Source organism: Pseudorca crassidens, chromosome 2 (assembly GCF_039906515.1).
Source record: "Pseudorca crassidens isolate mPseCra1 chromosome 2, mPseCra1.hap1, whole genome shotgun sequence".
NCBI classification, from domain to species: Eukaryota; Metazoa; Chordata; class Mammalia; order Artiodactyla; family Delphinidae; genus Pseudorca; species Pseudorca crassidens.
Genome location: NC_090297.1, coordinates 60115259 through 60129080, shown reverse-complemented (window position 1 = coordinate 60129080; position 13822 = coordinate 60115259). Strand labels below are relative to the sequence as shown.

The 13822-nt window shown below is 32.3% G+C and overlaps 1 protein-coding gene across 6 annotated transcripts in view; it reads right to left on the bottom strand.

The window, feature by feature from the left end:
- The window catches only part of LRRC7 (leucine rich repeat containing 7), a 501952-nt gene that overhangs the window by 100266 nt on the left and 387864 nt on the right, over positions 1-13822 (bottom strand). For all 6 annotated transcript variants that reach the window (XM_067726544.1, XM_067726541.1, XM_067726540.1 and 3 more), the window contains 4 exons: positions 11946-12015; positions 9891-9990; positions 7500-7624; positions 5172-5420 (listed from right to left, as the gene is read on the bottom strand). In XM_067726544.1, the coding sequence (XP_067582645.1) occupies positions 5172-5420; positions 7500-7624; positions 9891-9990; positions 11946-12015 (544 nt within the window). The remainder of the gene's footprint in view (positions 1-5171; positions 5421-7499; positions 7625-9890; positions 9991-11945; positions 12016-13822) is intronic.

The window sequence follows — 13822 nt, the reverse complement described above, 5'->3', positions numbered from 1 at the left end:
GCCACCTTTCTAGATTAAAAACAATTTTTGGATTATATCTTATGTTTAGGTCTACTCTATAGATGGTTGAAATAGCAGTACGTCAAACACTTAAGTGATTGGTAATCTCTGAAAAATTTAATCAAGTTACTATCAGCTGCTTTTATACTTTAGAGGCTGTTCCCTTACCTATCTTAATTATTTAAAAAGAATCATTTTGACATTAAAAATATCTTTGGAATATCAATGCAGGTGATGGGAGAAGACCCCAAAAGATTTACAAGTGAGTTATCATGTATTAAAAAATGGGGAGTTGACAGTATCTGATCAAATATGCACCAGCTCTGTGTTAATTAGCATGTTACATCAAAAGGTAGGGTAGCTAATTCTTGTTAATAACTAAAAAAAAAAAATCCTTCAAGGAGGCTTTTATATTTAGTTTTTACCATAATAAAGTAACATGCTTTATAGGTTACATCTTACAATAAAGAGAAATAAAAAATTGAGAACATTGTCTAGGATATTCTAGGTAAATATGTAAATTTGGGCTTATACTTATCCAGAGACTTATTTCTATTCTTTTTTTTTTTTTTTTTTTTTTTTTTTTTTTTGCGGTACGCGGGCTTCTCACTGTTGTGGCCTCTCCCGTTGCGGAGCACAGGCTCTGGACGCCCAGGCTCAGCAGCCATGGCTCATGGGCCCAGCGGCTCCGCGGCATGTGGGATCTTCCCGGACCGGGGCACGAACCCATGTGCCCTGCATCGGCAGGCGGACTCTCAACCACTGCGCCACCAGGGAAGCCCTATTTCTATTCTTGAATTCATTTTTGGTGTCTCAATCTGACTTAGGGAATATATATATATATATTACTATTCTTCACATTTAATTCAGAGAGAGAAAATATGAGACATTCCATACAGAATATCCCACCTTCAGAGTACTTAAAATATACTTAAAATGGAATAGATACAAATTATCCAGGCTGATTAAAATGGAGTGGGAGGAAAAATAAGGGGCATATTTACTTGGCTTGGTTTATTCCAATAGTTATGTCTTTTTGAATCTGAGTAGAACCAACTTTACAAAATGGAATGATTTATGTGATCGTGGTGAGTATGTGTTGGGGAAAGTGTATGTGAGGGTGCGTTGGGGGAGGGCAGAGGTGGAAGAGAAGCTGAAAGGGGAAGAAGAAAGAGGGGGATGAGAGATAAAAAGAGAAAGAGGGTGGGGCACACACATACCCACCCCCTCCACACCTATGTAACACATGGGATGTAAGAAAATATGATAGTGATATAGATCTGAGGATTATAAATATGAATTCAAACACTTTTGCTCATCTGCAGTTTTAGCAAATCCACCAACTTTGTTATTCTAGTATTTCATCTTCCTGTGGCTCTCTGTCCATGTCAAATACTGAGATTGGACTTCACTAGATGATTTTTAACATTCCTTTCAGAACTAAAGTTACAAAATTATTTTTCCAATAAATGTTTGGGAAGCTGGTGAAAAACCAGATAAATTTGTTAGTGTAAATCTCATTGAAATGTAATTTAATCTTTAATACGCTGAAACAAATAGGATGAAGTTAATAATATATAGAAACAAAGCTACAAAAATATAACCCAAGAAAAAAAGACTACCAAAAAACAAAAGTATAAGTTGTTAGAGTGTAATATAAGTATATCTCAGGGTACTTTATAATGCATTCTTAAATAAACATAAAAAGAATGATAGCCATGCTAGACAAAATCCATTGGGATGAATGCATTCTTGGATCTGCTGTTTAAATTGGTATTAGAAATATTAATCACAAATTTGATCTAAGTTTAAAAATTATATTGTTGAACTTGTTTAAAAGTCCTTGATATCAAAGGACTTAAAAGTCAAAAAACTACATTTAAAAAATGTAAATTGTAGAATGGTGTGACTATTATGCCAATTAAGAACATCTTTTAATTTTTAATATGAATGAAAAATAACTTTCAAATAGGTCCTTAAATTAAAATTCTACACACCTTAAACAATCCTCAATATTAAAACTACACTTCTAAATTGAATCAAAGGCAAAAAATGGGACGTGTTCTTTTTTTTTTTTTTATAAATTTATTTATTTATTTATTTTTCGCTGTGTTGGGTCTTGGTTGCTGCACATGGGCTTTCTCTAGTTGCGGTGAGTGGGGGCTGCTCTTCGTTGTGGTGCGCGGGCTTCTCATTGCGGTGGCTTCTCTCATGGCAGAGCATGGGCCCTAGGTGCATGGGCTTCAGTAGTTGTGGCTCGCGGGCTCTAGAGCACAGGCCCAGTAGTTGTGGCGCACGGGCTTAGTTGCTCCGCGGCATGTGGGATCTTCCCGGACCAGGGCTCGAACCCATGTCCCGTGCATTGGCAGGTGGATTCTTAACCACTGCACAACCAGGGAAGCCCCCTGGGACGTGTTCTTTCTTAGAATTAAATACATCAAGTAATGTAATCTAATTTTTGTAGATGCTGTGTCCCTTCTGACACAGAGGGCTATTTGCTAATGGCCATGGTACCAATATTTTTTGGTTATATTATAAGGAAGTTAATGTTATATTTTGGTCACATCATGAGAATGTATTTGGGCACTTTATCTCTGTAAAAATATTTAAATGTAGAAATAAAAGTGGATTTGCCATTAAGCTAATGAAGCTTAAGCTTTAGGGTCTGTCACCTGCATGGGCTCTTTCCAAAGCCCTGTGAGGGGCCCTGCTTATGTATTTACATGGTTATTTTATATTCTTTTCCTTAAAGAGGCTCCTCTCCAAATTGTGGAAGCTGAATTCAGGTCTCATAAAACTTGGATTTGTTCCACCTATACAATAAGCTACTTGCTTCCCATTCACTAGTCTACTAGCAGAATTTACTGGACTTAGAGTCAGAAGACCCAAATTAAAGCCACAGATTTACCCCCAACTAGCTATCAGCCACAATCTTTCTGTCCAGTTTCTACTCATGTAAAATGGGAATGATAATATCTTGGGTTAATCTAGAGCTCGAATGAGATAATAAATGTGAAGTCCCTTGAAAATGTATAATTTCTATGCAGAGATTAGATACTATTTCTAATATCAGATTCTTCTCATGTATTTTTTGAATCTGGAGTCTTTGGCAATCTAGTTTTATTATATATATGTCTAACTATAATACCTGTAACTGGATTTTTTTCAGGTTGTATGCAGCAATAACTATCATTTACTCATTATCTGCCATGTGATAGGCACCATGCAAAGTGTTTTATAAGAATATATAAAACTAATTATTGTTAGTTATTTATATAATAAACAATACTTATTTTATTATTTACCATATGGATTTAATTATAAATGAATAATAAATAGTTATAATTAATAATATTAATTAAAATCTATAATTAATTATAATTAAATCTCATTTTAATTTCACAACCCATTTGTAGCATCTGTTACCATTTTACAGAAGGAAAACACGGGCTCAGATGGTGTAAGTTACTTGAAGGTGATACAGCTACAGGAATCAATGCCCATATTCAACCTCAGGTCTAACTCCAAAGCTTATGCTTCGCAAGTGTTACTTGGCTCAGAGCTATTCTCTGGTATAGGTGCAGCATATATTTGTACAATCTTGTGGAAGAAATAGTGTAAATCTAAAGTGTGAATTTTATTGAGTTAAATAAGATAATTTCAATTTTTAAAACATAAAGTTATCATAATATTTTATAATTAAAAAAATGAAAGTATAGTATTTTATAATTCTGTTATGTTCGTAAGCTCTCTAAAAGCATATTTTATACACTTTTACAGATTGTTTTGCCTCTCTATTTTTCAATGCATGTGTGAAGTGCTTCAGAAATGAATAACTATGATCATAAACACAATTATATTAATAGTCCAGTAATGCCCAGTTAGTTTCTTTATATTGCTAAATATATAGGCTATAAATATTCCCTTATTCTAATACAGGATATATGTAATAGGTGGGAAAAATTTGTCAATTATGTTCTTACCAAAATGTTGTGTTTATCACTCACCATAAAGTATTTGCTCATTTTACAGGTACATTTTATTAAAGTCCAATATTTTTACTGAAATGTTATTTTATTTTGGAAAATAGAAGTGTTTCACAACATTCTATATATCTCAGATCTTAAGAAAGTGCAGTAAATGCAAATAGTAGCTGCAAGATGTTGGAGACTCCCAAAGATTTAGCAATGAAGAAAGAAGTAATGTTAATAGTTAGGGCATTTAGAAGTGATACCTTGAATTCACAAAGAACTATGCTTTTCTTATATAATGATTAAATTACCATTTGATTTGATTGTAAATTCCAGTAAGAGAAATAATAGTTAATGCTTTGGTTATTAATTGTTAAATATCTTATTCTAGGAATTAATTGGAACATTTTACATAGAAAGGAAACCTATAGCAGTTTTAGTTAGGATTCTCAACTTGCCATATACTGTAGAAAGAATATACACACAGAATAAGAATTTAGTCCATTACATGTGGATAAGGTTTACAAAATATGTAGTGTTCTTCCACATCCCATTAAGACTTTTTTTCATTAAACTCTTCAATACTCCACCCACTGAGATAAAGAAGCCCTATCTGCCAGAATTCCCAGGCCAATCTTCTCTTATAGGAATTCTCATCATCTGTGCCTTCAAATTAAAAGGAAATTGATGCTTTTCAACAGATGTCCATCTTTGTGCTCAAAGTCCACTCTCAGCAAATTTCAATTCAAATCTCATGCTGTTTTAGAATCAAGTTTTAGTTATTTAATCTCCCTCAGAATTGATATTACAAAAAAATGTGTGTATGTCTGGGGACAATTTAGATTGCATCAGTAGTGTCATCAACATTCTGCCCGACTATTGGTATTCCCACACTTTAAATAAAAATCTTGAAAAATAAAAACATAAATAAAAATGAAGCACCCAACTTAAAAACCATGCCAGATATCCCACCAGTAGGCACATCATATCGATGTTCCCTCCCCCTCTGGCTCAGTTCTCCCCACCCCATTGCCAATGTCAATGAATAAAAAATTAAACTGGGATCAAACACTGGCAATTGAAAGGTTTCTGTATGATCAACATTTCTTACCCCAAATCATGCAGAACATACCCCATAAACCACTGTTCCAAGGTTGCCTCTACGTAAGGGATTCTCCTACCCCAAACACCTAGGCCTACCTGTCTGCCACTTAGAGAGGGAAGAGTGGTGGATTGTGCTGCAACTGGCAATGGAGTACACATGCTCCTTTCCTGCTGGAGGCCACTTATACAACCCCATGCCAGCTGTGGGTCATTCTGGGGGACGGGCATATCTTGGATCTGCTGATCACACCTGGCCCATGGTGTGCAGCAATCGCCAGACAGTCTGGCAGGTTGGAGAGTAATCCCACGCTGGCCCCTTTCCCAGGGGGCTTGGCAGGAGTGATCCTGTGGGAGAAGGAATCTCCATTTTCTGGGAGAAAGAGGAGCACTGTAGCAAAACTTTCACTTTATCATTTTTCTATTCTTGATATATATTTTTTTCATTCTGGGTAATGCATTTAAAACAACCATCAGAAAATTAGTTTTAATTCTATGTAATAAAACAGTACCAATATCATATGAAGCTAAAGGGTCACAATTTCTTCACACAATGCAGCTTTCATACTAAACTAAACTAAACTAAACTTTCATACTTTCATACACTGAACACATTATAAGTAGGGCATTATACTCTAGTCTATTTGGAAGTTGATGCAATAGGTCAGTGGTTCCCTTTAAAATTTTACGTAAATTAAAGGTAAAATGGTACTAAATTTAATGTACATGTAATGAGCCAGAAAAGTATAATTAATTTAGTGCAAGATTTCAGCATATTCCATTCATCATCATACTTCCATGATGATTTATTTAGACATTTGTTTGTGTTCTAATTTGTCCAATAGCCAATGGCATTGGAAATACTCAAATTGGTCAAAACCAAGTAGTTTGAGATTTTGGAAACACATATTATTTCACCAATATATAAAATAAATCAAATATAAATAAACATAGAGAAAATGTACTCTAAAGTATAATGAACCTACTCTAATTATAATCAAACTTGATCACATAACACACAAACAGGGCTTCTAAATGTCTGTTTGCATTTGCTATATTTTATGCTTTCAATGACACATATACCAGTATTAAATGCACTCTTTTCTTCTTGGAGCCTTTGAATATAGGTTTCTTTTTAGGAAGAAGTATGTAGTTTTTGACATTCAATGAAGTAAAAGAATGAATCAGAGGTCCAGTATAGAATGCATCATCCATTGGTTCTGGATTTAACATATAAAATCCTTACAAGAAGAACTGAAATGTTCTAAAGATCTTTTTTTGTTTATTTTTAGTTAAAAAATGTCTCTTTGGTTATTAGATAGCACTAATCAACCATTTCGAAACATTTTTTTAAGTCCAAATCTTTAACAAAATTGTCATTTTGATTTGGGAATCCATTTTGGTTTCTCCACAATGAAATAGGTAGGCTTTGTCAATTACCTTACTAATTCCAGTAAGGTTCTAGAGTATGCTGGTTTAAGAAAAAAGTTTAGAAAATGTGGGAATGAGGGGATAGAAAAGAACACATCACACAATCCAGATCTATTAATAGGATGCATATACAATTACTTATGTAATTAGTCACTAAGGGTGAGAGCTGTTAGTATCCATGATGGAAAAAGTGCAAAAATAATACCATAAAAAATTGATGAGAGATTCAAGATGTTGCCATGATGATAACATGAAGACCTGATGTTGATATAATCCATATAAATTCTGTTATTTTCAAATTTATATAATGTAAAAATACAGATTTTAAAATTCCGACCTTGTTACTTGACTTAGATTAGTGCCAATAAAGCATTTTTTAAAATATGCTTTAAGGTGAAAAATTTTAAGTAATTTTCCCTAAGGGACATCACCTACTCTTAGGCTCTTACCTTCATTAAAACTTGTCCTCACACTTAAGAAAACTCATAAAGTCTTTTCAAATATTCCAGAGACATAGAATCTTCCTGAGATTTTAATGCCAATGTAATATATTAATCCATTGGTTCTTTCATAAATGTGTATTTTGGCTTCACACAGTCTGCATGATGCCTTGCCTTGATCAGTGATTTTAAAAAAACACATTTCAGTGTTTCAAAGAGGTAATAAGGTGAAGCCCATCACCCAGACTTTTGTGTTTGATTTTTAGGTTTTTTTTTTTTTGGCTTTCTCTCAGCTTGAATCTCTTTCATGTTGCTATTCTGTAAGATGGGGTGGCATATGAAATTTGCTCAGTCAGGATGTTAGTCTCATTCCGAAGCACAAAAGTGCTTCCAAAATCATCATCCTGCTATAATGAAAGGTATCACCATGAGACTTTAAGATGTATCTGACCTTCTAGCAGAGGTCAGTCAATTAGTCCCAAAGGCTATTTGAATAATAACAATGAACAAATAAAAATAATGAGAAGAAAGAGGAAACAAAAATTAAAAGGTTCACCTTAACTTTCCCAGCATTTTCATCATCTTCCTTTTTTTCTTCAAATTCAAAGGCAACAGTCATGCGTTGTTGTCTCTGTTCTTCCCACAGTGTAGGGTTAAAGCTGTCACTGTCTGACTGGAAATCTACAGTTAGATTCCAAAGTGTTATTGCTTTTTTTTAAAAAACATAAATTGTTATTTAACAGAGCTTAGTACACTATACGAAAAATGGTGATAGGTACTAAAAACAAATACAAAGAGAAAAAAAGAAAAGGAAAAATAAAGAAACAGAAAGAAAGAAAGAAGTAAAGAGGGAAAGAAAGAAAAAGAGGGAAAATATTCCCCTCATATTTGTTACATAGTCTTTTAACATCTTAACTCACATTCAGCTTTCTTAAGTATACATTAATTATATATTGGGGTAGAGAAGTTTTCCAGTGTAGAGAATGAGCTCTCCATAACCTAATTATGATAATAGAGCTGAATTAGGTATTTTAAACCATTATCTCTTTTAATCTTCAAAACAGCACCATGGTAGAAGTAATATAATCCTCAATTTAATAATGAGAAAACTATAGCTGAGTTTTAAGAAACTTGTTCAAAGCCATGCAGCTTCTCCACGGACAATGCAGGATTCTATACCATGACTGTGTGATTATAGAGTCCATAACTGTAACCACTAAATGCTATTAGGATGTTATAAAAGGTACTACATAACTTTGGTTTTGCAATAAACTGTACAAGATTGCAACCTTTCTTGTCGTTGTTCTTTTGTGTGTCTGGTAGGGGGCAATGTAGTGGTGCTTGGTTTTATGGTAAAAAAGCATTTGGAAAATAGTCTTTAACATTCAGGTCTCAATTAATCTAAATGTGTCTCAAATTAACAGGGAAAGGAAATGGCTTATCAATCTTTAATTTACATGTTGGTTAATGGTAATATCTTCTTTGCAACAATCCTGTGAAGATCACATGAAAATGCAATAAAAGCACTTCCCAAAGGATAACCTTTATTATATAAAACTTTGTGTGTTGCAAGGATTTCTGCAAATTCACTCATTACACTTCTGCTTGAAAAACCAAAGGGTGACTTGTTTAAATTTCAAGAAAACTTTTCTGTTACCAACTCTGCTTTCCTCAAAGGAAAACAAAGTGAAACAAACTAGGCTAATTCCTTAACATCACATCTTACCTAACTAGATCTACCTCATTCCATGGAACAATTTAGGGATTTAATCTGTCAGACTAGATCTCAGAAATGGCCAGAAAATATGAGACACTTTTCATTTTCCCCTATAGCCTTTCAAAATGAAATATTTTGTTAATCTAGGGATATTAAAATGAAAATGTAAGTAAAGTTGCATGAATAAAACATAATCCTTATTTAAGACTCTTGTTATACCCTATGTAAACACAGTGGCATTTCTTTCATAAATTCAAAAGATCAATTTTACTGAAGCCTGAAAAATACATATGAAACAATCTTTCCTTTTTCTACTTCTGTAAGTCAAAATTTGAATGAAAATATCCTAAAATATTTCAAAATGATTCATTTCCCTTTTTAAGTAAAAAAACCTAAAGACATTTGTTATAATTATCCTGAAAATAAAAACTACATAAGCAAATAGTTTCTTTTAAAAGTTGGTCTCTTTTAAAAGGGTTGGGTGGATTTAATCCATGGGTGGATTAAAGTGGGTTTACTCTTTCAAGAATTACTATTACTGTTAGACTGTGGTAAATGTGCATGACAGCCTGTGCTGGCTTGAGCTAAGGGGCCTGTGCTGAATTTCAAATGGTAAAGGATAAAGCTCCTTTGAAAATTTTATGAGTAATGTGATCATAGAAGAGAAAATTTTATTATTGAAAAAGGTTTAAGTTTTTCAAAAATTATTCCTATCATAATTGCTGACATTGTTTAGGAAAACTCAACTTGAAAAATTAGTCGTTTGCAAGTCATCTCTTTACGGTTGACTCTTAACATGAAATAATTTGGGGCCTGAGATCAGGACTAAATGTTTAAATTGTGTTCATAAAATTAGTGAATGCAGGAAATAAACCAACTTATCTTCCTTAAGATCTGACTCTTCTTAGCTCATTTCAACTGGCTAGGTATCACCTTCGGTTAACTAGTCCTGGGTTTTGCAATCCACCAAGAAAAGATGTCGCTCCTAAAAGTCAACATTATTTTCATGACAGATATAAAGAGGAAGAGTTATGTTTTTGAAATCTTACTTAGAATATTACAGTATGGAAGATAATTAGAGTTGCTTAGAATTAACCCCCAAATGATTTATGTGTGTCATGTAATTATGTGTCTTGCCCATGTGCCAGTATTGGCCAGAGATTAGAATAAAATTAATCCCTTTTATTCATAATCATACAAGCATAGGAGAAATTTCTACTGACTGTTTACCTTCATCACCACGAGGTTGCTGTGGAAACATGTAGTTAGTCAATACTCTTTGCTTTGTTTCTGGATGGGCTTCAGTTTGTAAAGGGATAAGGGCTTTGGACTGGAAGCAAAGGACATAAATTAGATTAATAAGATTGGAAGTATAAAGAATATTTCTTTTATATAGCATAAAGGTCAATAGTCTGGATGCACTTTGCTGAATGAACAGTTAAAGAAAAGTAAGGAAAAAGGTAATGAAATAAGAAAGTATAACATAAAATAAGACTATTGTAGAGGAATATTTTGAAATTCTAAGGTTTTCATAATGAGATTTTCTTTTTCTTTAGTACATTCTTTTACAAGACCTATTCATCTTCATTGAGTAATGTCAGTTTTGATCTTGAAGAGACCAAAATATGTCAAACTGTTTCAACTAAGTAAACTTTTGGTATAGTCCTATATTTTCATGAACTGTTGCCCTAAAAAATAAATGGAATTTGCTATCAAATTTATACTATACAAGATCATCTATGAATTTAATTAGGTTAAAACATAAGCATTTATTTTAAAGAAATTTTTGTAACCAAAGACAGGGTCCACATACACATAAGCAACAATCCTTGTATTTGATATATCACAATATATTTACCTATGGATGGTAACATTTAATTCTCTATTATTAATTTTATTTCAGAAATACTATTTATGAAGGTATTTTTTAGAACTTTTATATTATATACTATTTTTATAAAACATATTGGAAATAATCATATTATTTAATGTTTTAAAATACACTTATTTCATGACATTTATTAATAAGAGTGAAGCACAAAGGGGATTTGGGATACCAACTTGTCTCATGAAACTAAGTCAGAAACACATTAAATTGCTGTTCTAAATAAAAGCTAAATGGTGCAGCCACTGTTCTGTTCATTCTCCCACAAGAATAATAAATCATGACATTAGGGGATGTTTTTTTACAATGCAAGACTGTAGAAAATACTGTTCCATTAGCATAGTTCACGTTGATTCCAGAAATGATTTATTTATAATGATATATTGATGCTTTGAAAAATCTACAGTCCATTGGTAAGACTTGAATTTGAATGACAATCTAATTTTTTTTAGTAGATGGAAGAAAGTGCTGTAATGACTGTAGGAATACAAACATTACTCTCACACTTATATTTCACATTTTGTAGAAGTTTATTTTACTTTTTTACAAAAGTAGCTCAATACCTATGTCTGAACAATTCATTTACCAGTAATGCTGTTTTTATGCTCAGAAAATAATCATAACAAACTAAAACCAAGATGATTTGTTTTCACTTGGTAATTCATATTTTGGGATAGGATGTTTTAAAATTTTAGGATTACAAGAAAAAAGTAAAAAGAAGAAAAATAAACTATGTCAAAATTGTCTATCACCAGTTTTTCTGGTGGCAAATCAGATGTCTTCAACTATTTCTTTTTATTTTCCAGTTAATAAAATTATTCATTAACACTCAATTACTAATTCTATTATAATCTATTTTCATAAGTATAAGAGTTAATATCAAAACAATTTCACAGAAGATACTGGTAATAGCAACAAAAGACATCACAAATTTTTTGAATAAAGTTTTAGAATTAAGTTGATTATAATTAAAAGCACACACACACACACACACACACACACACACACAAAAGGAACATGGAGGATAATAATTCCCTCTTGTGGGAATTGTGGTAATGATTTCTTATTCTTTACCTTCAGAGGTATAATTAAAGTACATCCTCTGAGGACATGTATGTACCACCTAGAAAAATGATCATTTTGTGTATTAGGTCTCTGAGAATGAAGTAGAAGCTAGATTGAAGCATTTAAAAGGGGTGAGAACTATAGTACTGTTTGTCCACAGCAATGAAATACTTATTTGAATTATTACCTTTACAAAAATCTCTCCTCCAGGGGATAAAGAATCTATATTTTGCAGTGATTGTCAAAGGTACCTATTGGGAATAAGTTAGCAATTCAAAGTTTCAACTGTAGTTCATTTGAATAAACAAAATAAATCAGGTAATAAAAATTTTTACCTGATTGTCAGAAAGCCACAAAGCTGCAAGCTCCTTAAGTTTGGTAAATGAGAATGGTAAATTCTTCAATCTGCAAAAATAAGAAAAGTCTAATAGCATGGGTGAAGATGGATAAATTTCATTTTTATGAAGAATTTTTTAAAATACTGTAACTTATTTGTTTCAGTCTTCTCTCTACTTCTTTCTCCATTGAGTAGCCTGAGCAAGCTTTTAAAAGTGAAAATCTCGAGTTTACAACTCTTCAAATGCTAGGATAAAACTGAAAATTGTTAACATGCCTTGTCAGACCTTATAAGATCTGGTCCTCCAAAACCTCTCCAGAGCTTCTTTGTTACTCTTTTCCTGACAGTCCCATTAGTTCCACTGGCCTTCTATCAGCCTACTCTGAGGATTAGCCAAGCTCTTTTCTTCTGTCTGGAATATTCTTTCTTCCATACTTCACTTAACTAAAATTCCACATATTCTTTAGCTCTCAGCTTAAATGTCAGTTCCTCAAAGCTTTTCTTGACTCTTCATTTAAATTTCTTTCACCAGTTTAGTCTCAAAGCACTTTCATGGAACATATCACAGTTTGTAATTTTTTGTTTAGTTTTGTGGTTATTTTTTTACTGTCTGTTATCCCCATAAAATTGTAGGCTCTATGAGGGCAAGAGGCCATTTCCACCTTACCTCGAAAGGAATTTACAGCTCCTGAAAGCGTGTCCTTTTGTTCTTTCACCCTTCATATATTGTGTAATAGATATTCAAAGAGGGAATCTTTAAAAATAGCATTTTGAGATAAGTAAAGTTGGCATCAGCCTTGGTATTCAATCAAAATTATCTATTTAGGTTTGGCTTCAGCCTGTGGAGGGCCAAATCACCAACTGCCTGCTTCAACATACTGTATGATATCCCTGAAATTGTGTATGATCAATATATTGTCATTACTTGGGTTACCACCATAACTAGTCAACAGAGTGAATAATACAAACAAGGCACACCAATGAATTTATTGTTATTTTCTGCATGTTCACTTTTGAATACAAATATTTTAGATATGACTTGGAATGATAATTTCTTTGAAATTCTTTAATATGTTGGAATTCAATCAGTCAAATGATGAATAAATATATTTTGAGAACAGAAGTGGAAAATGTTATAATAATTAATAAGGATTGTGGAAGCAGTTAATTGTATATGCAAAAGCAATTAAGCACTATCAAATAATTTAATAAATATGAAAAGATATTGACAAGCCAAGAAACATATCAACAGAGTGTATTAGCTAGGTAAGTTTAGGAAGGATATAATAACCTTTCTGAGCTAACAGAAACTTGTAAAACATAAATAAGTATATAAAGAATAACAGGGATTAAATTATATCACAATTATTTTTAATATAATTATTTTTTATACTAGCATTTATAACATTAAACCAAACTGTCCATTAAAGTTTTCTAATTTTTTAGTTATTTAATTTAAGTCAGAAATTATGAAGTAATGTGTTACGAGGAGAAGTTTTTACATCATGTGGAGATGAATTAAAAGTAGAATATCAATTCTGCCACATAAAAATTACATGAGGGGAAAACTGTCCAGAATCATATACAATATCCATGATAAATCATCAGTCAAATCATAAATGTAGAGTATGGAAAGAAACTGTCAGAAAAGGATGTTACCTTCATTTTTCCTTGTTCTTCCAGTGACCACCATTGAAAGTGAGCATTTATTTAGTATCATAACTGTGTGGTGTATTGATCACAGGAGCAATCTTACAGTTGACAGTGTAAAAGAATCATTGTTCCTGAACTATAATGACGAACTTCTAAAATTTATTACATTTTAAATATAAAATTGGAATAATCATGACTTTTGGATAATATTTAATATTTAAT